Below are 26,373 nucleotides of genomic sequence, written 5' to 3' on the forward strand. Positions count from 1 at the left end.
ACTTTCAGCTTTCATTTGAGGGTATCCATATTAAAATTGGATGAAGGGTTTAGGAGTTTCAGCTCCTTCACATGTGCCACCCTGTTTTTAAAGAGACCAAAAGTAATTGGACAATTGACTCCAAGGCTATTTCATGGACAGGTGTGGGCAATCCCTTCATTATGTCATTCTCAATTAAGCAGATAAAAGGCCTGGAGTTGATTTGAGGTGTGGTGCTTGCATTTCGAAGGTTTTGCTGTGAAGTAAACATGCGGTCAAAGGAGCTCTCCATGCAGGTGAAACAAGCCATCCTTAAGCTGCAAAAACAGAAAAAACTCATCCGAGAAATTGCTACAATATTAGGAGTGGCAAAATCTACAGTTTGGTACATCCTGAGAGAGAAAGAAAGCACTGGTGAACTCATCAATGCAAAAAGACCTGGGCGCCCACGGAAGACAACAGTTGGTGGATGATCGCAGAATAATCTCCATGGTGAAGAGAAACCCCTTCACAACAGCCAACCAAGTGAACAACACTCTCCAGGAGGTCGGCGTATCAATATCCAAATCTACCATAAAGAGAAGACTGCATGAAAGTAAATAGAGAGGATTCACTGCACGGTGCAAGCCACTCATAAGCATCAAGAATAAAAAGGCTAGACTGGACTTTGCTAAAAAAACATCTAAAAAAGCCAGCACAGTTCTGGAATAATATTCTTTAGACAGATGAAACCAAGATCAACCTCTACCAGAATGATGGAAAGAGAAAAGTATGGCAAAGGCGTGGTACAGCTCATGATCCAAAGCATACCACATCATCTGTAAAACACGGCGGAGGCAGTGTGATGGCTTGGGCATGCATGGCTGCCAGTGGCACTGGGTCACTAGTGTTTATTGATGATGTGACACAGGACAGAAGCAGCCAAATGAATTCTGAGGTATTCAGAGCCATACTGTGTGCTCAGATCCAGCCAAACTGATTGGTCGTCGTTTCATACTACAGATGGACAATGACCCAAAACAAAGCCAAAGCAACCCAGGAGTTTATTAAAGCAAATAAGTGGAATATTCTTGAATGGCCAAGTCAGTCACCTGATCTCAACCAAATTGAGCATGCATTTCACTTGTTAAAGACTAAACTTCAGACAGAAAGGCCCACAAACAAACAGCAACTGAAAACCACCGCAATGAAGGCCTGGCAGAGCATCAAAAAGGAGGAAACGCAGCGTCTGTTGATGTCCATGAGTTCAAGATTTCAGGAAGTCATTGCCAACAAAGGGTTTTCAACCAAGTTCTAAAAATGAACATTTTATTTAAAATTATTGAATCTGTCCAATTACTTTTGGTCTCTTTAAAAACAGGGTGGCACATGTGAAGGAGCTGAAACTCCTAAACCCTTCACCGTCATCCAATTTTAATGTGGATACCCTCAAATGAAAGCTGAAAGTCTGAACTTCAACTGCATCTGAATTGTTTTGTTTAAAATTCATTGTGGTAATGTCTATAACCAAAATTAGAAAAATGTTGTCTCTGTCCAAGTATATATGGACCTAACTGTATATGGGATGTGTGTTCATTCTCCTACTTTCTACATATATTTCAAGTTCATTCCCCACCTAACAGGCACAGGGAATATAATATACACCTGTTTATATAGGATGTGTGTTCATTCTCCTACTCTCTACATATATTTCATGTTCATTCCCCACCTATCAGGCTCAGGTAATATAGTATACACCTGTTTATATGGGATATGTGTTCATTCTTCCATTCTCCACATACATTTCATATTCATTCCCCACCTTTCAAGCTCAGGTAATATAGTATACACCGGTTTATATGGGATATGTGTTCATTCTCCTTTTGTCTACATATATTTCATGTTCATTCCCCACCTATCAGGCTCAGTGAATATAATATACACCTGTTTATATGGGATGTGTGTTAATTTTCCTATTCTCTACATATATTTCATGTTCATTCCCCACCTATCAGGCACATGGAATATATTATACACCTGTTTATATGGGATAAGTGTTCATTCTCCTATTCTCTACATATATTTCATGTTTATTCCCCACCTATAAGGCACAGGGAATATAATATACACCTGTTTATATGTTATATGTGTTAATTCTCCTATTCTCTACTTATATTTCATGTTCATTCCCCACCTATCAGAGTCAGGAAATATAATATACACCCATTTATATGGGATCTATGTTGATTTCCTATTTGTCTACATATAATTCACATGAAGTTCATATCCAAGATGTATAAGAAATCTATAACACCTCTCCATCTCTTTGGACCTATAAGTTATTATGTTCATTCTTTTTATTTAGTCATTTTCTTCATTCTTTTAGTACGTCCCCTAGACTGGTGTCTACTGGTTGGGACCCGGTCCTTTTGTCTGCCCTTATTCACAAGTCAACTCTTAGGGTACTGTCACACAGTGGCACTTTGGTCGCTACGACGGCACGATCCGTGACGTTCCAGCGATATCCATACGATATCGCAGTGTCTGACACGCTACTGCGATCAGGGACCCCGCTGAGAATCGTACGTCGTAGCAGATCGTTTGAAACTTTCTTTCGTCGTCAAGTGTCCCTCTGTGGCGGCATGATTGCATCGTGTGACAAAGGTGTGCACGATATTGTATACGATGTGCGCACAGTAACCAATGGCTTCTACATCGCAAATACGTCATGAAATTATCGCTCCAGCGTCGTGCATTGCAAAGTGTGACCGCAGTCTACGACGCTGGAGCGATAATCATACGACGCTGCAACGTCACAGATCGTGCCGTCGTAACGACCAAAGTGCCACTGTGAGACAGTACCCTTACACATGGTAAGGTTTTTAATATTAGACCGGGGCACCTTGTCGATGGTGGGATGGCTTTTATGATATTTTTTAATCAAAAACAGTATTACTAAGAACCCTGTGTTATTTAAATGCACTTTTTACTTATTTAGTTACAGAAGGGTTTATGCTTATCTTGCTTCTTGTAGGTTTTTTATGCTTTATGGCCAAGGTGAACATGCGTTTACGTGCTGCATGTATACCAACTTAAACCAAGCTCAAGTTTTGTGTTTTTTTCTTTTAGGCTATGTGCACACGTTCAGGATTTCTTGCAGAAATTTCCTGAGCAAAACCGGACATTTTCTGCAAGAAATCCGCATGCGTTTTTTTCACGTTTTTGCGGAGCTTCCCAATGCATTAAATAGCGGGAAAAACGTGAAAAATCCGCTAAATTAATTAACATGCTGCGTTTTTTACCACGATGCGTTTTTTTTTCGTGGAAAAAAACGCATCATGTGCACAAAAATTGCGGAATGCATTCTAAATGATGGGATGCATAAAGTATGCATTTTTATGGCGAAAAAACGTGAAAAAACCGCAACGTGTGCACACAGCCTTAGTGGTAGCAATCTATTCCCAGGTACCTGTGTCCTCCTAATGATATGAACGAAAAGCAGGAATTTCTATCCCAAAAATGCTTTTTTCCCTTTACTAACAAAAGGATCCTAAAAGTAGTTAGGTTAATACAAAGAATGCAAAGAAGTGTACTATACAAAGATGATAAAAAATAAAAAGTTGAAATTTAAAAAAAAAAAAAACTTCCAGGAGCATATGAAGTAGAAAGAACAATCTCATCTAGCCATAAATTGATGTAATATTAAGCATGTAAATCTTGTTACCTCCAGTTCTTTCAGTCTGGCTGTAGCCTCTTTGAACTCATATTCAACTTTGTTTTTCTTCAATAGAATTGTTGTATTTTCCAAGGCGAATTCTACCTTTTCTTTATTTAGCAGCATGCACTTCTGAATTAAAAAAAGCGAAACAGAAAACACATTGACATAGGCTGGTCTCGACCCCACTTCTATCATCCAGAGGAAGAAGCTTTGCTCCTACATGAGGCCACATAGTCTTGTCAAACATTCAAGCACTAGATAAAATGAATCACTTTGACAGAGAATGTGTTGGCTAGGTACTGTGTGGCCTTTATCCCTGCATTTGTTTATGAAAACTCTGAAATAAGGACATTTTTTCCATTAGAAATAAACTTCTATAGGATATGGCTTTTGTCCCTTAGAAACAGGGTTGTGGAGTCGGGAAGTCAAACCTCCAACTCTACAATTTCTCCGACTGACTCATCAGCACTGGTCACTACTGAGCATGTACACAAAGTGCACCACAGATTCACCTCCACTAAAAGCCGAGATCCTTAGATCAGGAGCAGACCAAACATTTCATAACTTTCCCAAATTCCTATGAAGTCTGAGTCTGTCCATTTTATGCAGACTCAGACTCCACGAAAATGGACTGACTTAATCTCCAGACCTGAACCCCATTGAAAAACTCTGGAATGTAATAAAGAGGATGGTGGATAGTCACAAGCCAGCAAACAAAGAAGAACTGCTTAAATTTTTGTGCCAGAAGCTGTGTGAAAGATTGGTGGAAAGCATGCCAAGACGCATGAAAGCTGTGATTAAAATTCATGGTTATTCCACAAAATATTGATTTCTGAACTCTTCCTGAGTTAAAACATTAGTATTGCTGTGTCTAAATGATTATGAACTTGTTTTCTTTGTATTCCTTGAGCATTTGTTGTGCAGCATGTGTGTGTGCCATTTATGTATATAAGTGCGTGCCATGTACACGTGTGTATATAAGTGCGTGCCATGTATGTGTGTGAGTGTATAAGTGCATGCCATGTAGGTGTGTGTATAAGTGCATGCCATGTGTGTGTATATAAGTGCGTGCCATGTACACGTGTGTGTGTGTGTATAAGTGCGTGTCATGTGTGTGTGTATAAGTGCGTGCATGTCGGGTGTGTGTATATAAGTGCGTGCCATGTATGTGTGTGTGTGTGTGTATAAGTGCGTGCCATGTAGGTGTGTGTGTATAAGTGCGTGCCATGTAGGTGGGTGGGTGTGTATATAAATGCGTGCCATGTGTGTGTATATAAGTGCGTGCCATATACACGTGTGTGTATAAGTGCGTGCCATGTATGTGTCTGTGTATAAGTGCGTGCCATGTAGGTGGGTGTGTGTGTGTATATAAGTGCGTGCCATGTGTGTGTATATAAGTGCGTGCCATATACACGTGTATAAGTGTGTGCCATGTAGGTGTGTGTGTGTGTATAAGTTTGTGCTATGTGTGTGTGTGTGTGTGTGTATGTATGTATAAGTGTGTGCCATGTACATGTATGTATGTTGGTGCCATGTATGTATGTATGTATGTATGTGTGTGTGTATATAAGTGTATGCCATGTATGTGTGTATAAGTGTGTGCTATGTATGCATGTATGTGTGTGAATAAATGCATGCCATGTACATGCCATGCGTGTGTGTGCATAAGTACGTGCCAAGTATGTGTGTATGTATAAGTGAATGCAGTGTGTGTATAAGTGTGTGCCATGTACATGTATGTATGTGGGTGCCATGTATGTATGTGTGTATAAGTGCGTGCCGTGTGTGTATATAAGTGTGTGCCATGTACAAGTATGTATGTATGTGTGTGCCATGTATGTGTGTGTATAAGTGCGTGCCGTGTGTGTGTGTGTGTATATAAGTGCGTGCGTGCCATGCATGTGTGTATATAAGTGCGTGCCGTGCGTGTGTATAAGTGTGTGCCATGTACATGTATGTATGTGGATGCCATGTATGTATGTATGTATGTATGTGTGTGTATAAGTGTGTGCCATGTATGTGTGTATAAGTGCGTGCCATGTACATGTATCTATGTGGGTGCCATGTATGTATGTGTGTGTATAAGTGTGTGCCATGTATGTGTGTATAAGTGCGTGCCATGTACATGTATCTATGTGGGTGCCATGTATGTATGTGTGTATAAGTGTGTGCCATGTATGTGCCATGTACATGCATGTATATGTGTGTGTATAAGCATGTGCCATGTACGTGTGTGTATAAGCATGTGCCATGTACGTGTGGGTATGTATATACAGTACAGACCAAAAGTTTGGACACACCTTCTAATTTAAATATTTTTCTGTATTTTCAAGACTATGAAAATTGTAAATTCACACTGAAGTCATCAAAACTATGAATTAACACATGTGGAATTATATACTTTACAAAAAAGTGTGAAACAACTGAAAATATGTCTTATATTCTAGGTTCTTCAAAGTAGCCACCTTTTGTGTTGATGACTGCTTTGCACACTCTTGGCATTCTCTTGATGAGCTTCAAGAGGTAGTCACTGGGAATGGTTTTCACTTCACAGGTGCCCTGTCAGGTTTAATACGTGGGATTTCTTGCCTTATAAATGGAGTTGGGACCATCAGTTGTGTTGAGCAGAAGTCTGGTGGATACACAGCTGATAGTCCTACTGAATAGACTGTTAGAATTTGTATTACGGCAAGAAAAAAGCAGCTAAGAAAAACGAGTGGCCATCATTACTTTAGGAAATGAAGATCAGTCAGTCCGAAAAATTGGGAAAACTTTGAAAGTGTCCTCAAGTGCAGTGGCAAAAACCATCAAGCGCTACAAAGAAAATGGCTCACATGAGGACCGCCCCAGGAAAGGAAGACCAAGAGTCACCTCTGCTTCTGAGGATAAGTTTATCCGAGTCACCAGCCTCAAAAATCGCAGGTTAACAGCAGCTCAGATTAGAGACCAGGTCAATGCCACACAGAGTTCTAGCATCAGACACATCTCTACAACAACTGTTAAGAGGAGACTTTGTGCAGCAGGCCTTCATGGTAAAATAGCTGCTAGGAAACCACTGCTAAGGACAGGCAACAAGCAGAAGAGACTTGTTTGGGCTAAAGAACACAAAGAATGGACATTAGACCAGTGGAAAGTCATAGTTACTCACCGATAACGGTGTTTCTCGGAGCCCATGACAGCACTACGGAGAGAGGGGATCCGCCCTTCAGGGACAGGAAACCTACAGATAAAAGGGCGGTACCTCTCCCTCGCATCAGTTGGTTTACAGAGCATCAGAGGACCTCCAGGTTAGTTTACAACAGAGAAAATACCATATTATAACATTTCTTTAAAAAAAAGGAACCCCGTGCCTAAATTGTAATATATAAACTATATAAATCATATGTAATTTAAAGGTGCTCACCGCACTCGTGATGGGAGGGAATAAGCGAGTGCTGTCATGGGCTCCGAGAAACACCATTATCGGTGAGTAACTATGACTTTCTCGGTCCCCCATGACAGCACTACGGAGAGAATTGCAGAGACTAAGCTTAGGGAGGGACCACCGCCTCAAGAACCCTTCGACCAAAGGTCAGGTCAGACACAGAGGCTAGATTTAATCTATAGTGCCTAAAAAAGGTTGACGGTGATGACCAGGTGGCCGCCTTACAGATCTGTTCTATTGATACCTCTGACCTCTCAGCCCATGAGGTAGCTACTGCTCTTGTGGAATGCGCTCTTATACCGTCCGGGATCGCATTCCCCGTGGATGAATATGCCAACGCTATTGCCTCTTTTATCCACCTTGCCAAGGTACCTTTAGATGCCCGGAATCCTTTTCTGGGACCCTGAAAACAGACAAACAGAGAGCCTTCCTTCCTATACTCCCTGGTGGAATCTAGGTATTGGACTAGGCATCTTCTGACATCTAGATTATGGAAGTTCTGCTCTTTCTCATTTCTAGGGTTCGGGCAGAAGGACGGTAGGGATATTTCCTGTGACCTATGGAATTTTGTCGCCACTTTTGGCAAATAGAGTCACTCTAAGACCTGACCCGGCCTATCATCCATGATTTTTGTAAAGGGGGGGTTAGAGGACAGGGCTTGAATGTCGCTTATCCTGCGCGCAGATGTTAAAGCTACCAGAAGAATGGTCTTAAGAGATAGTATTTTAATGGGAATCATGTCTATTGGTCCAAGTGGAGGACCAGATAATGCCGAGAGTACTAAATTTAAGTCCCATGGGGGCATTTTTTGGGTAACTACAGGTTTTGCTCGTTACCGCTTTATTGAATCTTATTTTCCATGGGTTGGCTGCAATATTCTGGTTATAGAGTGCACCCAGGGCTGCTATCTGCTCTTTAAGAGTACTGACCGCTAACCCCTGTTCCAGACCTTTTTGTAGGAACTCAAGTATTTTATTAATTGAGGGTCCCTCCTGGATTTTAACTTTGGATACAGACAAGAATTTTTTCCATGTTTTCCCATATATTTTAGTAGTAATAGGTTTTCTACATTTTAATAATGTTGCAACTAAGTTGTCTGAAAAGCCTCTTTTTATTAATAGTTCCAGTTCAAAAGCCAGGCTGTCAAATGCAAGTTCGTCTCCTGTGGGTGGAAGATCGGTCCTTGCTGAAGTAGGTCTGGCAAATTCGGTGGAACCCATGGGTCTGAGACCGATAGCATCCTTAGCCAGGAAAACCATGTCCTTTTTGGCCAGAATGGGGCAATAAGGATCATATTTGTTTTGTCCTCTCTGACTTTCCAAATGACTGCCGGAATCAGAATGGTTGGTGGAAAAGCGTATGTCAGTTTGTGTGTCCATGGAATCAGAAAGGCATCCAGAGCCTGGGGATTCCCTTCCGGGCTTAGAGAACAAAATTTGCTTACTTTTTTGTTTTTGCAATTGGCGAACAAGTCTATTGTTGGGGTTCCCCACATTCTTGTGATCTGGTTGTAGACAGACTGATTCAGGGACCACTCGCCTTGTTTCAACTGGGTTCGACTCAAGTAATCTGCTTTCTCGTTTTTTGAACCTTGAATATGTAGTGCAGAAAGGGATAGTAGATTTGTTTCTGCAAGGCTGATAATTTTGGCGGAGGAATTCATCAGTGACCGAGACCTTGTTCCTCCCTGGTGATTTATATAGGCTACTGTCACTATGTTGTCCGAGAAGATTCGGACATGATGTCCCCGAATGTAGGTAAGGAATGATAGAAGAGCACGATGCACCGCCCAGAGTTCTTTTTGATTTGAGGATGCTGACACAGTTCCTGAATTGACCAGTTGCCTTGAGCCACTCTGTCTGCCATGTGGGCCCCCCACCCCCTGGGACTCGCATCGGTTGTTATCACCCGAGATATTTTTGGTACCCAAGGAATCCCTTTTGAGATATTCTGGTTCTTTCCCCCCCAAAAAAGGGAATGAATAATGGAGGAATTTAGAATGACCCTGCTTTCCAAATAGTTTTTTAATATTAACTGCCATTCTAGTATGTGCCACTGAAGCTCCCTTGTGTGGAATTGTGCGAAGGGTATCGCCGGCAGGCATGAAGATAGAGAGCCCAGCAGTGACATTGCCCTCCTTAGAGTCATGGAAGGGTTTTGTAGTGTTTGTGCTATCATGGTTAATATCTTGTCTTTTTTGGGGCCCGGGAGTCGGCATTCTTGAACCTGGGAGTCTAACGTCAGCCCTAGGAACTCCTGTACTTGAGAGGGTTCCAACTTTGATTTTTTGTATTTATGAGCCAACCCAAGTCCGTTAGAATAGTCATTACTCGGTCTCTCTGTTCTCTGCAACTTTGAGCCGAGTCGCTGGCAATAAGAAAATCATCCAAGTAAGGGACTATGATAATGTTTTGTTCCCTTATGTGGGCCATCATCTCCGCCCTGTACTGGAAGTTCCTTATTTTCCCCTTTATGGACGCCGCCATCCTGAGAAATTTCTGAGAATGTTCGTGGATGGGCACATGGTAATATGCGTCGGTCAGGTCTATCACAACCATGTAGCAATTTGGAAAGAGAATTTTTATTGTAGATTTTATTGTTTCCATTCTGAATTTGTGGTTTCTTACATAATTGTTTAAGTTTCTTAAGTTTATGATTGTCCGAAAGGACCCGTCGGGTTTCGGTACTAGAAACAGAGGGGAGAAAAACCCTTCCTCCATTTCTTGAGGAGAGATCTCCCGAATTACGGCTTTCTCCAGTAGGGAAATAATTTCTTTCTCTAACGCCGCTTGTTCTGCTGCCGAAGACCTCGTTTTTGTCACTACGTAATTTCGGGGGGTGGGGGGTGGGAAATGAAATCTATTTTTAGACCAGATTGTATGAGTCTCAAAATCCAGGTGTTGTTGGATATTTTTTCCCAGGCAGGGAGAAATGAGGTGAGCCTTCCCCCCACTGTAGGGAGAATGTCATTTGGAGGGTTTTTTATCACGGGAGGTATTGCCAAAGAGGTAACCTTTATCTCGTCTCCTCCCTTCTTCCCATTTATTCTGTTCTCTGGGAGGTCTTCGACGGAAAAATTTACGGTTCCGAAAGGACTGTTTAAATGGGGCTGGCCCCAGATTTGGAAACCCCTTCTTTTTGTCCCCTGCTTTCTGGAGGATGTCATCCAGGGTTTCCCCAAATAAGAAATTTCCCTCACATGGCATAGAACACAATTTCAACTTTGTCTGGAGATCCCCTGGCCAGCTCTTAAGCCATAGGGTCCTTCTAGCTGCGTTGGAGAGGGCAGCGGCCTTAGATGTTAAACGTACTGAGTCCGCTGAGGAGTCCGCTAGGAACGCTGCTGCTGCCCTAATTGCAGGGATTGAGTCAAGCAATTTATTTCTGGGTGACCCGTCCTTAATCTGGCTTTCCAGCTGGTCAACCCACACCATCAAAGACCTGGAGGTGCAGGTCGCTGCGACTGCAGGTCTCAAGCTACCCCCAGCCGATTCCCATGCCCCTTTAAGAAAGGTATCTGCTTTCTTGTCTAAGGGGTCTTTGAGGGTACCCATATCCTCAAACGGCAGTGCGAATTTTTTCGAGGCTTTGGCTACTGCTACGTCCAATTTTGGAGCCTTGTCCCAAGAAGTGGACGCCTCATCATCGAAGGGATACTTTCTTTTAAGCGAGGGTACTGAAGAATTTCTCCTGTCCGGTTTTTCCCATTCTTTTTTGATCAGTGTCTGGACATTGGAATTTAACGGAAAAGCTCTCCGATTTTTTTGTGCCAGACCTCCGAACATAATATCTTGAGCCGTTTTATCGGGTCTGGGATCCTCAACCCCCATAGTGGCTCTGACGGCTTTAACTAAAGCGTCCACTTCCTCTAGTGGGAAGCAATGACGGCCCGAATCTTCATCGGAGGAAGATAGGGAGGATTTGGAATCGTCAGAGTCCGCGTCCTCAGACGAGGATCGGACAGAGTGAGAATATACCGTCTCCTTCACCTTTTCCTTCCCTTTTTTGGAAGATAACAGGGCATTCTGAACTTCAGACCTAATTATAGTTTTAAGTTCAGATGCAAAGTCAGGGGTTTCTTCACATAATAAACGCTGAATGCAAGATTTACAAAGCTTTTTTCTCCAGGTTACTGGCAAAGCTTTGTTACAGGTGGGGCAGACCCTATTTTTCTTTTTCTCCAGGCTCTTCTTACCCTAGTAAGGGAGAAGAGGGAGCCCTATTATAAAAAATGTATACTTTCACGGAGATCACTCACCATTCGGATGTGGAGGCAGGTACCGATTCTGGAGGCGGGCCCGGGTCTGGCAGTGGAGCCTCTTGAGGAGGGGAGTTAGTTCCTGCAGCAGATCTGCTGCGCTGTGTGGATCGACTGCTTGATTCACTTCTTCTGGAGCTCTTTGGGTCTCCTTTTTTATGGTGCTGCTGCCTGGGCTGCAGCTCCTGTGGATCGCTGTCCTCCATGGTTAAAGGGAGATAGTGCGACAACTATGTGTGCACCATCTCCCTTTTTGAATCCGGCGCCACCCCCGGCGTTCTGCCTCACTTCCGGTCCTGCGCACATCCCAGGGAGAGGAGAGATTACCGCGCATGCGCGCGGAGATGACTCCGCATTTCCGGAGCGGCGGCCATCTTTCTTCACCCGGAGCGTGCCTCGGCAGGCACAGGAGCTCCGGGTGACAAGCGCCCCTTCGTCCCTCGGAGTCTGGCGGCGGCCTCTCCCCCGCACACCCTGAAGAACCCATCGGTTCCAGCGGTGGCGGCGTCGGGTGCCGGACAAGCCGCGGCAGGAGCCTCCTCGCTGCCGGAACCCGACTGTCCGGTCCCGGTCCACTGGATACGACGTCTTCGTGCAGGTACTGCCGAAAAGAGATTCCCCGTCAGGGACAGGAAGCCAACTGATGCGAGGGAGAGGTACTGCCCTTTTATCTGTAGGTTTCCTATCCCTGAAGGGCAGATCCCCTCTCTCCGTAGTGCTGTCATGGGGGACCGAGAAATCTGTGCTTTGGTCTGATGAGTCCAAATTTGAGATCTTTGGTTCCAACCACCGAGTCTTTGTGCGATGCAGGAAAGTTGAACGGATGAACTCTACATGCCTGGTTCCCACCGTGAAGCATGAAAGAGGAGGTGTGATGGTGTGGGGGTGCTTTGCTGGTGACACTACCAGGGATTTATTCAAAATAGAGGGCATACTGAACCAGCATGCTATGCCATCCGGTTTGCGTAGTTGGACCATCATTAATTTTTCAACAGGACAATGACCACAAACACACCTCCAGGCTATGTAAGGTCTATTTGACCAAGAAGGAGAGTGATGGGGTGCTACACCAGATGACCTGGCCTCCACAGTCACCAGACCTGAACCCAATCGAGATGGTTTGGGGTGAGCTGGACCGCAGAGTGAAGGCAAAAGGGCCAACAAGTGCTAAACATCTCTGGGAACTACTTCAAGATTGTTGGAAGACCATTTCCGGTGACTACCTCTTGAAGCTCATCAAGAGAATGCCAAGAGTGTGCAAAGCAGTCATCAAAGCAAAAGGTGGCTACTTTGAAGAACCTAGTATATAAGACATATCTTCAGTTGTTTCACACTTTTTAGTTAAGTATATAATTCCACATGTGTTAATTCATAGTTTTGATGACTTCAGTGTGAATTTACAATTTTCATAGTCATGAAAATACAGAAAAATCTTTAAATGAGGTGTGTTCACACTTTTTGTCTGTACTATATATACATAAATATATATAATACACACATTTTTTGCATTATTCTAACTTGAATATATGTTATTAGTATATGTAGATGGCTGGGTATAGACACAGTGATTGTGTGTGTGTGTGTGTGTGTGTGTGTGTGTGTGTGTGTGTGTGTGTGTGTGTGTGTGTGTGTGTGTGTGCGTGTGTGTGCGAGTGTGTGCGAGTGTGTGCGAGTGTGCGTGTGTGTGCGAGTGTGCGTGTGTGCGTGTGCGTGTGTGGTGTACATTTTTAAATACTGGCTGAACAGACGAGAGTTCATATTATATATATATATATATATATATATATATATATATATATATATATATATATATATATATACATATACACACATACATACATGATGGCAATCGTTCAACGAATTAGCAAAATGCTCATTTATAGGACATTTCATAACTTTCCCACATTAGTATGAAAAAATTACAGCACATCCTGCAGCCAATGTATTATATACTGTATTTAAGGAGACAGTCTGTCCATTTGATACAAACTCCACCAAAATGGACACTGACTCAGACTCGACAGCCCTGCTGCTTATAACATGATACTATATGGGGACAGATAGATCTACTAGTGTTCTGTCCCCATCATTCTTCATTAGCTGGTGTAAAGAGGCCGAGAAACAAGAGCCAAACTACTTCAATATTGTAGATCACATTCATTGAACGGTCTGTACTCAGCGCATGTCAATACAACCAAAATGTTTGAAAGTCATGGTGCAATATGTGAGCATTGGGGGCCTCATTTCAAACTTTTGTCTAAAACCGGCCCTGGCTGCAAGTCACGTTGGATAAGTCTCTATGAGTTTTCCACAACTTTCCACTGGGATTTTTGCCCATTCCTCAATGCAAAACTGCTCCAGCTCCTTCAAGTTAAATGGTTTCCTCTGGTGAACAGCAATCTTCAACTCTTCTGCTGGGGTCATAAAGAAAGAGGAAGAACCCTGGTAAATAATCTTGAGATGGGCTGGATAAATCATTGAATATAAAATGTTGTTTTCCCTGAGTTGTTTCTTTATCTCCATGAATTGGGCACGTTGTTTCTGAAATTCCATAGAGAAATCCGGGAATATTGATATAGTGGCATTATTAAATTTTATGGGGCTTTTTTGTCTTGCCTTGCGGAGCACTGCATCTCTATCCCTGCAATTCAAAAGGCAAGCCAAAAAGGGTCTCGGTGGGGCGCCCGGGGGAAGAGGTTTTGTTGGTACTCTGTGAGCCCTTTCCACAGAGAAGGTAGAGGAAAATTCCTCTCCCAAAGTATCTTTAAGCCAACTCTCCAGGAATTGTTCCGGTTGCTGACCCTCTGAGCGTTCTGGCAGCCCAATAATGCGGATATTATTCCGACGTAGTCTATTTTCTAAGTCGTCTGCCTTTTGCTTCCAGGCATTTATAGAGCCAGCCACGTTTGTCAATTTAGTTTCCATGGGCACAGAGTTGTCTTCCAGGCGAGATACCCGGGACTCCACCTCCGTGATGCGGCCCCTCATAGATTGCATGTCCTGTCGCAGGCGTCCCACCTCAGAGTGCACCTCCTCTATTTTCTCAGTTAAGGATGTCCTGGTTAGTGATATAGCATGCATTAACTTCTTGGACGCTTGTTTCAAAGTTAAATCCTCCCCGATCTCCATCCTCCTCACTATCAGAAGCACGTTTTTTTGGCTGACTAGCAGTCTTGGCCCCAGGTGAATTACCTTTATTCGACCGCAGGTTATCAGGGGGGTCAGGTCGTGCATATTTTCTCAACTTTTCAGTTGCAACCGATGCATACTTAATGTTTTGTGAAATAAGGTCCAGGCACTGTTGCACTATAATTAAATACAGTCACTACTTAGTTAATGCAGCAATGTGTTGCAGAGCAAATAAGTCTAAGGGTACTGTCACACAGTGCAATTTTGATCGCTACGACGGCACGATCCGTGACGTCGCAGCGTCGTATGATTATCGCTCCAGCGTCGTAGACTGCGGTCACACGTTGCAATCACGGCGCTGGAGCGATGCCGAAGTCCCCGGGTAACCAGGGTAAACATCGGGTTACTAAGCGCAGGGCCGCGCTTAGTAACCCAATGTTTACCCTGGTTACCAGCGTAAACGTAAAAAAAACAAACAGTACATACTTACATTCCGGTGTCTGTCCCCCGGCGTTCTGCTTCTCTCCACTGTGTAAGCACCATAGCCGGAAAGCAGAGCGGTGACGTCACCGCTGTGTTCGCTTTCCGGCCGGCAGGCGCTCACAGTGCAGAGAAGCTGAGACGCCGGAGGACAGACACCGGAATGTGAGTATGTACTGTTTGTTTTTTTTACGTTTACGCTGGTAACCAGGGTAAACATCGGGTTACTAAGCGCGGCCCTGCGCTTAGTTACCCGATGTTTACCCTGGTTACAAGCGAACACATCGCTGGATCGGTGTCACACACAACGATCCAGCGATGTCAGCGGGTGATCAAGCGACGAAAGAAAGTTCCAAACGATCTGCTACGACGTACGATTCTCAGCAGGGTCCCTGATCGCTGCTGCGTGTCAGACACTGCGATATCATAACGATATCGCTAGAACGTCACGAATCGTACCGTCGTAGCGATCAAAATTGCACTGTGTGACAGTACCCTAAGTATCTACACAGCCTACAGAAGATCCTTACGGAGGAAGCAGCATGTGGCACCAAGGATTTATTGCAGCTGCTGCACTTATTACGGGGGGGGGGGTTAGGTGCAAGTCAGGGGGACAAAGCAGAGATAAATAAAGCTCAATGTTTATCAAGAGATATAGGGTCCTCCTCCAAACAATGTTTGTATGCAGTGAATTTATCTATATCTCAATCTCCGTGTGGTGCTCGGCAGGTCAACCACCCACCAGGCACCACAGTCTCAGTGCCGTTTCTCAGGGCTCACATCGCGCGGTCCCCGTCGTACCTCCCGGAGCTTCGCCTGCGTCCAGCTAACTCCCCTTGAGCCGAGTGCCGCCGCTCCATGTCCTTCATCGCTGGCGCACGCAGCAGGTAAAATGGCCGCCGTCTCCTTCAAGGCCCGTCCACCGTCCTGGCTTCCCCGGCGCTCACACAGCCGGGGCTGCACCGCACACCTCCTCTGAAGCCAAGTGCCTCCAGGTATCCAGGGGAACACAGCGGCAGCCGAAGGAACCCTCCTGGGTGAGTATATTGCAGGATTCAAATCAGGATCACAGGAGCTCCAGCCAGACACGTCCTCTCCGCTCAGCTACATAGCCACGCCCTTAGCAATCTTCAACTCTGACCACAGATTGTCAACTGGATTAAGGTCTGGGCTTTGACTGGCCACTCGAAAACATTTACACGTTTCCCCTTAAACCACTCGACTGTTGCTTTGGCAGTAAGTAGTATGATTCGAGTCATTGTCTTGTTGGAAGGTGAACCTCTGTCCCAGTCTAAAATCATTGACAAACAGGTTTTGCTCAAGAATATCCCTACATTTCGCACTATCCATCTTTCCTTTGACTCGGACCATTTTCCCTGTCCCTGCAGCTGAAAAACATCTCTACAGCATGCTGCTGTCACCACCATGTTTCACTGTGAGGATGGTGTTCTTGGTGGCCAAAAAGTTCAATTTTGGTCTCCTCTGATCACAGCACCTTCCTCCATACATTTAGGCAGTCTCAACACATCTTTTGGCAAGCTCAAAACGAGCCTTACAATTTTTATGCGTAACTAAAGGTTTTTAGCTGCCCACTCTTCTATAAACGTCACCTAAATGGAGTGTACAGCTTATTGTGGTCGTATGGACAGATCGTTCAGTCTCTGCTTGGGAACCCTGCAGCTCCTTCAGGGTTACCATTGGTTTTTTATGCTGCCTCTCTGATTAATGCCATCCTTGCCCAGATGAGTGCTTTGGTGAGTGACCCTCTCTTGGCAGGTTTGTTGTGGTACTATGCGGTTTCCCTTTGATGACAATGTATTTGATGGTGCTATGGGGGATCATGAGAGATTGGATTTTTTTTATTTTTTTTTTAAGAACCCAACCCTGACTTGTGTTTCTCAAAAACTTTGTTTCTGACTTGTTTTGAGATCTCCTTGGTCTTCATGGTGTTTGGTTAGTGGTGCCTCTTTTCTAATTGTGCTGCAGCCTCTGTGGCCTTTCAGAATAGGTGTGTATATACTGACAGACCATGTGACACTTATATTGCACTCAGGTGGACTTATTTTATATTTATTTATATACACACTATTTAGCATTTATGCATCACATACAAATCGGATTACAAAATATTTTAACAGGATGTAATGTAACAAAATAGGTAAACAGCCAAGGGGATCGATACTGTTAATATATATATATATATATATATATATATATATATATATATATATATATATATATATACACACACATACACATACATATACATACACATATATATACATACACATATATAAAATACTCGATATGGCACAACACAACGGACACAATCGCTTGTCAGTAACTAAACTGGTAAGGCATGGTTATATTTGTTATGTACGAGGCAGTTCTCAAGAAAACCTGCCTGCGTAGTGATGTCATGACTGTGGTGCTGCAAGTTTTTCTTACATAAGGATCACTGCCTATAGTAAACTTATAGTGTGTAGCATGGGCAAGACATTCATACAAATGAATGTGTCCACACAATGCAGGCAACAATAGACCAAGCCTTCATGCATGTTTTGTGATCTAAAGGCACCACCTTGTGGTAACAGAGGGAATTGCACAAAACTACTAACAGTTTTTGTTACCTTCTGATGCTGCAATCAATATTGGTTGCAGCATCATCGGTTGCTCATGATCACCGATGGTTTTAGCTACGAGCCTTGGTAATAACAAAGCCCCCCAGGGAAGGCTTCTATGAATCCGTATTTGGGAATATGATTTACCATTCACAGGTAGTAATGCACTGAAACATCTTGTAGCTATTCTGATGCATTATTAAAAAAAATATGAATAGACATTATGTCTCTGGGAACATAAGGAAGCAAAAATCTGAAAAATATTATGAGTAATGAAGGCCAAAATTATCCATGTCCATAAGGGCTAGTTAAAGCTAAAAAGGAAAATTATTTGTTATAGTATGGAACATTCAGAAGACACTGATAAAATGAAAACAGCGACCTGACTGATTTCCATGGTCAACTACTCCACTTTCTCTTTGCATTAACTTTGATCCACCCCACCCCCAATGACTACTAAAGACCACTGTAACGGACACGCCATCCTCACCTTTATCAGCTCGGTGAGTTCTCGAACTATTTTCTTTTTCTGGACATTGATGTCTTTCATCTTGCCATTTGCTTGTTGCTCGGCATCTTCCAAGTTAATATCTTCTTGCTCCAACTGCTTTAAGCTAGGAAAAACACAGCGTTAATAAAAAGCGTTAGAATGTGAATAACTTGAAGCCATGAGCCGAAGAGCTGCAAAAGTTGTAAGGGATGGGTTACCAAATAATTACAACCATGGGGAACATCTCCCCGAATAAATCGCATACAAAAACTGAACAGATGATAACCCCTCCCCTCGGAAATGGAAAGTGCACTCGTACAGGGCCACCCCACAGCTCATTCCACCTGCAGCCTACTCTGTTATAGGCACACTTCTATCTCCCTTTCTATGGAATTACCATGGTGAGAATAGCCAGAGAAGGCTTACAGGAGTTGGTCACCTCTGGGGACAGGTTTTTTGTTGTTTCTTTTTTTACTTGAAATGGACTAAAAATACAATTTGCAACTGGATTTTTAACATTCTTACACCCTTTCGCGTTTACAGGCTCTTTTTTTCTTTGCACATTCAACTTTAATTATTTTTTTTCCTCACTTGTGTGAAATGAAATGAGTTTTTTTTACAGCAGCAATTATTAACAGCAAGACTAATTACAGTTTCCCATGTTAAAAGAATTGCAAAAATCCATAAAAAATAAAAAATGATACTATACGGATGTTCTGTATTGGATCCGTTTTTTTTCCTGCACATCCACAGATTTGAACAGGCGAGTCTGACCTAACATATGAAACTAATGCATGCTGACTATTTTCACATGCAGATTCAGTAGAAAATGTGCATGAGGCTCTAAAACTATGTGCACACGTTGCGGATTGGGGTGCAGAATTTTCCGCACAAAATTTGCATCTCCTGGCAGAAAACGCAGGTGCGGATTTGCCGCGGATATTCTGCGGTTTTTCCCCCTGCAAATTTCTATAATGGAAGGGGTCAGAAACGCTGTAGTTCCGCACACAAGAAGTAGCATGCTACCTTCTTTTGATCAGCAGCGGTTTCAATGCGGATTTTTCCGCACCATTAGCACAGCTTTTTCCAATTGATTTACATTGTACTGTAAATCACTGTGCGGAACTGCAGCTTTTCTGTGCGGAAAAATCTGCTGCGGATCCGCACTAAATCCGCATCGTGTGCAGCACACAGCCTAAATACTTAAAAACTAGCCTACTCAGCTTGGGAAATTCATAATGGGCTCCTACTAGTGATGAGCGAATATACTCGTTACTCGAGATTTCCCGAGCACGCTCGGGGGTCCTCAGAGTATTTTTTTAGTGCTCTGAGATTTAGTTTTTCTTGCAGCAGCTGAATCATTTACAGCTATTAGCCAGGCTGAGTACATGTGGGGGTTGCCTGGTTGCTAGGGAATTCCCACATGTACTTATGCTGGTTAACAGATGTAAATCATTCAGTTGCGGCGCTGAAAACTAAATCTCCAAGCACTAAAAAATACTTGGGAGGACACCCGAGCGTGCTCGGGAAATCTCGAGTAACGAGTATATTCGCTCATCAACAGCTCCTACAAATTAGGTAGGATTAACCTCCTAAGCCGTCTGTATGGGCAAGTAGGTCATAGGAAGTTGACTAAAATGATACCTTGATATCTGATCTGATGTCATATACCTGAAAAATCCACGTTTTCTTATATGTAAATGAGCTGTTTAAGACTATGGGCCAGACACTGATCTGCATGAGAATCTGCCTCCAGGGATTTGTTTAGATGAATTAGGGTGTTACCAGTGTGATGTCCGCTTTCTGTTCTCCTGATCCCACTGCAGACTGTGTAATAAAACCTGAAACATGCACAGGTAGTTATACACTCAAACATATCTTGTAGCAATTCGGATGCATTACTAAAAACAGGAAAGAAATATATCTTGGTACCGTGTTAGCCAGTAGATAGAAAAATATTTAGAATTGAGAGTCCTCAGTGGTTACTAAAAACAATAATGTTTGTTGGGCTCTCCATGCGTGTGTTGTGACTGGGACACAAACGCGACACATGCAGCTGCGGAGCCGAACAGCTGATCAGCCGGCGCGATCCAGGTATCCCTCTGCAGTTTATTCGGTAAGCGCTATAGCTTGCCGAATAAGAAACCTGGACAAATTAGCTGAACTCCACTTAGGAGGGTTGATCCTACTGACATATGCCCTTTAATGCTCATATAGCCATTGCTTTTTTAGCTCCAGGGAATTTTAGTTATATAAATTGTGAGTGCATTTTAAAAGTACCCCAAAAAAATACTGCCACGTATCTGCACAATATCATATTATTGTAAAGTAACGTAAATCAACTGGATGCTCTTCCACAAGAAATGCAAAAATCAATGGGCCACACATTGAGAATGTACAGTTAAGTTATGGCTTTAAAGGATAAAAGGTGAAAAGGAATAAAAAAAAAAAAATCATGGAAAGTTACGGTCTAACATAAGAAAAGATGCAAAAAGGTAGTGGTGTAAGTGATAGGTTTGGACGTCATTAGTTAGCTAACCTATCATATTTTGTAGCAATCCTCTGTTCCAATTGTCTCTTTTTGGTCTTCATATCCAGTATTTCTTTCTTCCTTGACCTTAAATCATTGTCTTTTTTGTCAAGCATCCTCTGTTTGTTGGCTAGCTCACTAATAAGAGCTTCTAATGATGAACACTTTTCGTCAATCTCCTGAAATAGAAACAGAGAAAGTTTTCCTCATCTCATGTCAGGACATTTTTAGGTGCTGACAGAATACGATGCTGGATTCAGTATGTAAAAACTGAAAATCCCGATGAGCTTCACCTGTAGTTGTCAAACCTCACACGTAGGTAACACCTGCCAACATGCTTATGTTTTACTTGGCAGTCTTTATGCCGCGAAAACAAGGTGCTAATTTTTTACTTTACTTCTGTTAGCATTTTATATAAACCAAAATGTTTCTGCACTGTAACGGGAATTATTACATGGTCACTGAACATATCCTCCTTTATTTCTGCTAAATGTTTGATGACGGAACAGAATTAAACTCAAAAGTGGAGGCAAGTACTGGCCTGCTTATTACCATAGACAGGAGACTGAGACCCAGAAGCCAGGTAATTATCTCCACCGCTATATGCATGCCTACACCTCCAACAGAACCTCAAGATTACAAAAGAAGAAATAACATGGCAATGGTAAACCCACTTTGTCCCTATGTAAATGCCAACAATAAATACCGTAAATATATTCTTTGCAATTTTCAGAAAAAAAATTAAAGCTAATTTAAAGGAGAACCACCCTGCTAAATAACATTTTTTACTGCCATTTTATCAGGAGTAAAACAGCTACATCCAATATTAACACTTTTCAAAGCCTTTCTTACAGTAAGTTCACACAGGGTGTTTTTTATGCTAATTTTCAGCTGCTTTTTACAGTACCAGCAAAGCCTTTGAGATTTCAGAAATCGCATGCACACACATTGGTTTTTTGTGTCATCAGGATTTTGAGCTTTGCTGTGTTTTTTGGATATAGAGCATGTCACTTTCAGCGTTTTTCCAGCATTTTCCACCCATTGACTTGAATGGATGGTGGAAAAACGCTGCAAATACGCAAGGTTGACTTTTCTTGTAGCGTATTTGCTTCAGAAAAGTAAAGGACAGCCGGATGTGACATCACACTCTGCCCTGCTACATCTAAAATCCTCCCTGCTGGTCAGAAGACAGCGGGGAGCGCTCAGCTGTGATCGGAACATAAACTTCACCTCCGATCACTGGTGTCAGCTGATGGGACAACTGCTCCCATCATCTGACACCTACAGCTGCTAATCACAGTGACAGCAGGAGTGGCGGATGGGAGTTGTCATCTGTCGCTCCTGCGGTATAAATAATAATAATAAAAAAAAAAAACAGCATGGGTTCCCCCCTATTTTTGATAACCAGCCAGACAAAACTCACAGCTGGGGGCTGCCACCCTCAGCTGTCAGCTTCAGCAAGGCTAGTTATCAAGAATAGAGGGGTCCTCACGCTTTTTTAAAAAAAAATAAAAATTTTAAATAATTTAAAAAACGGCGTGGGGGTCCGCCCCATTTTTGACAGCCAGCCTTGCTAAAGCTCACAGCTGGGGGCTGGTATTCTCAGGCTGGTAAGGGCCATGGATATTGGCTCCCCCAGCCTAAAAATAGCAGCCCGCAGCCGCCCAGAAAAGGCACATCTATTAGATGCGCCAATTCTGCCACTTTGCCCGGCTCTTCCCACTTGCCCTGTAGCGGTGTAAAGCGGGGTAACGAGGGGTTAATGTCACCTTCCTATTAACCTGGCTTAGTATTGGAGAGGAGTCAATAAGACACCTAGCCATTACTAATCCTATAGTAACTAAAGGGTTACATAAACACACAGACATGCAGAAAAAAGTATTTTTAATTAAATAAAACACCACACAGTTTTACCATTTTATTTTTCTGCCATTCCAAGCGAAGCCCTCGATCTTCTGAAATAATGTTTTCTGTTCTCTCCCAATCACCCAATGCTTTCTGCTCTCTACCTGTAGCCGCACTACCAGACAGACATGATTTAAATGGCATTTACCCACAGATTACCTTTAAATCGTGCAGGGGTGCATTCGTGCACTATTATTCGTGTACTTTTATTCAAAGTACTTTTTTCTAAGTATTCGGCAGTTATAACATGGCAGTTAGACAGAGCAGGAGACAGGTAAGACAATCTAAACCTATTCCCTAGTCACTTGAAACAGAACAAATACTCACCATATGTATTTGTATAATCTATATCCTGGCTGCTGCATTCACTCACATTCACCACCCTTGCATAAACTCTTTACACCCCATCCATATCGGCCTCTCTGTCCTTGCCTCTCCTATGTATAGCACTCATGCTCTGTTCACATTGCTTAACAGCGCAGATCCATTCAGTCCCACCATCCAACACAAGAGACGCTCTCACAAATCACTTAACCATCTGCTCACTCTTTCTATTCTCCTTCTCCTAGTCGCTGGAGACATCTCTCCCAACCCCGGCCCCCCATGTTATAGCCAGTCAAACCTCCCAACTGCTACATTCAGAAACCCCTCTAACCTTATTAATATCCCCTGCATGCCTTCTGTCTCTTTCAATTGTGCCCTTTGGAATTCTCGCTCTGTGTGTAATAAACTCTCCTTCATTCATGACTTCTTCCCTTCTAATTCTCTTAATCTCCTGGCTCTTACTGAAACCTGGATCCAGCAGTTAGACACCACAGCTGCTGCTGCTCTTTCATATGGTGGACTACACTTTTCTCATACCCCAAGATCAGACAACAGAGCAGGTGGAGGCGTTGGTCTGCTCCTTTCACCAAAATGTACCTTCCAAGTTATCCCCCAAGTACCCTCACTTGTATTCCCTTCCTTTGAGGTCCATGCTGTCAGACTCTACATCCCCTTCTCCATGCGAGTGGCGGTGGTGTATCGTCCTCCCGGCCCCTCTCATCAGTTCCTGGATCATTTTGCCACCTGGCTTCCACACTTTCTCTCCTGTGACACCCCCACCCTTATCATGGGTGATTTCAACATCCCCATTGCTTCTCCCCATCTGCTTCTCACCTTTTATCTCTAACCTCCTCTTTCGGCCTCTTGCAGCATGCTAACTCTCCAACGCATGAAGATGGAAACTCCCTTGACTTGGTCTTCTCCCGGTTTTGCCCAGTGGATGATTTCACAAACTCCCCTCTCCCGCTCTCTGACCACAACCTTCTTTCATTCTCTATCAAGAACTGCCATCCCGCTCAGGTCACCCCCACTTTCCACACTTATAGAAACATACAGGCCACTAACACCCAGAAACTTATGAAGAACTTGCAGTCCTCATTGGCCCCAATCTTCTTCATCTCATGTCCTGATTCTGCTCTGAAGCATTACAATGAAACCCTGCAAAGTGCCCTGGATGAAGCTGCACCTCCTATACATAGAACAACTCAGCACAGATGGCGACAACCGTGGCACACGCTGCAAACACGTTTCCTGCAGCGGTGCTCCAGGTGAGCCGAACGTCTGTGGAGAAAATCTAATCTACCCGAAGATTTCATCCATTATAAGTTCATCCTAAAAACATACAACTCTGCCCTTCACCTCTCCAAACAAACCTATTTCAACACCCTCATCACCTCACTGTCAAATAACCCTAAACGTCTCTTTGACACTTTCCAGTCCCTACTCAACCCAAGAGAGCAGGCCCCAACCACAGATCTCCACGCTGACGATCTGGCCAATTACTTCAAAGAAAAAATTGACCACATTCGACAGGAAATCATCTCCCAATCTCTTCATACCATGCACTGTCCTCCCTCCCCCACTGCATCTAGTTTACTCTCTGACTTTGAACCAGTTACAGAAGAAGAAGTAAGCAGGCTCCTTGCATCTTCTCGCCCGACCACTTGCACCAGTGACCCATTCCGTCACATCTCCTCCAGTCCCTTTCCCCGGCTGTCACCTCTCACCTAACAAAAATATTCAACCTTTCCCTCACTTCCGGTATTTTTCCCTCCTCATTTAAGCATGCCATCATACATCCATTACTTAAAAAACCCTCCCTCGACCAAAATTGTGCCGCTAATTATAGACCTGTCTCTAATCTTCCCTTCATCTCTAAACTCCTCGAACGCCTGGTCCACTCCCGTCTTATCCGCCATCTCTCACATAACTCTCTTCTCGACCCTCTTCAATCTGGTTTCCGCTCTTTACACTCTACTGAAACTGCCCTCACTAAAGTCTCTAATGACCTACTAACAGCTAAATCTAATGGTCACTAATCCATGCTAATTCTCTTGGATCTCTCTGCAGCATTCGATACTGTGGATCATCAGCTCCTCCTCACTATGCTCCGCTCCATCGGCCTCCAGGACACCGTTCTCTCTTGGTTCTCCTCCTATCTCTCTGACCGATCCTTCACTGTATGTTTTGCTGGTTCCTCCTCCTCTCACCTTCCCCTTACTGTTAGGGTTCCTCAAGGATCAGTCCTAGGCCCCCTCCTCTTCTCTTTGTATACTGCCCCTATTGGACAAACAATCAGTAGATTTGGTTTCCAGTACCATCTCTATGCTGACGACACCCACTGACGCTGCTATCATGAAGCAAGTTGAATGCTTTGGCTCAAGCGGCAGAGCATTCCTAAAGACACGGGGCGGCGGGGCGGCAGAGCGGCAGCTAGAACACATGGTGCCAACTCTCCCTGCAATCCCTGCTGTCTGTGTCACACAAACAAGCTAATGTGCAGGGTCAGCGTGTCTGGCAGGTGACTCACTCTCACTGACTTACCACCCGGCTGAGGTACAGAGGCGTTGCTCAGTCTCCTGACCTGCTGGCTGCTGTGCTGGGACTTGGAGCAGTAACCGGCAGCGGCAGCTGTAAGTAAAATAACTATAAAAACATCTTTCGCACCCGCCCCCCCCATCATACCCCACCCCCCACATGCTGCTGCTGAGCACAGCTTTGTCACTCACGGCGGCCGGCAGCAGTAGTAAAGTAAGTTAAGTAACTATAAAAAATCATTCGCCCCCCATCCCCCACATGCTGCTTTTGAGCACAGCTCTGTCACTCACGGTCCACAGCCTCCCTCCATCAGATTATCAGACTCAGAAGTAGATAAGCTACGCTATGTGAACCAGCGGGGCTGTGTGTGGGTGTCTATATATATGTAGGCAGAAGGAATGGGATAGATAGACATCGGATAGTCGAGATAGAAGGAATGGATTTCGATAGAAGGAATGAGAGAGATATATCTATTCATATATCTATCTATAGATATATCTATGCTATGGATAGATGTAGATAGATATCTATGTATCCATGTATATCTAACTATCCATATATCTATCTACATCTGTCCATAGATATATCTATAGATAGCTATATGAATAGATATATCTATCTCATTTCTTCTATCTATCTCATTCCTTCCATCTATATATTTATCTCATTCCTTCCATCTATCAATCTATCTCATTCCTTCTATCTATCTATCTCATTCCTTCTATCTATCTATAGATCTGTCATCTATCTATCTCATTCCTTCTATCTATAGATCCATCTGTCATCTATCTATCAAATTTAGATTGTGAGCCCCAGCGGGGACAGCGATGATAATGTGTGCAACCTGTAAAGCGCTGCGGAATATGTTAGCGCTATATAAAAATAAAGATTATTATCTATCTCATTCCTTCCATCTATTTTCTATCTATATTTATATCTATCTATTATCTATCATCTATCTATCTATCTGTCTATCTATCTGTCTATCTGTGTGTGTA

At 43.4% G+C, this 26,373-nt stretch overlaps 1 protein-coding gene across 2 annotated transcripts in view; it reads right to left on the bottom strand.

Annotated features, from left to right (window-relative positions):
- SMC5 (structural maintenance of chromosomes 5) overlaps positions 1-26,373 on the bottom strand; it is a 290,983-nt gene that overhangs the window by 138,702 nt on the left and 125,908 nt on the right. For both annotated transcript variants that reach the window (XM_077249064.1, XM_077249065.1), the window contains exons 15-17: positions 20,618-20,787; positions 18,079-18,202; positions 3,683-3,805 (exon numbers count right to left, since the gene is read on the bottom strand). In XM_077249064.1, the coding sequence (XP_077105179.1) occupies positions 3,683-3,805; positions 18,079-18,202; positions 20,618-20,787 (417 nt within the window). The remainder of the gene's footprint in view (positions 1-3,682; positions 3,806-18,078; positions 18,203-20,617; positions 20,788-26,373) is intronic.

This window comes from Ranitomeya variabilis, chromosome 1 (assembly GCF_051348905.1).
Source record: "Ranitomeya variabilis isolate aRanVar5 chromosome 1, aRanVar5.hap1, whole genome shotgun sequence".
NCBI lineage: Eukaryota > Metazoa > Chordata > Amphibia > Anura > Dendrobatidae > Ranitomeya > Ranitomeya variabilis.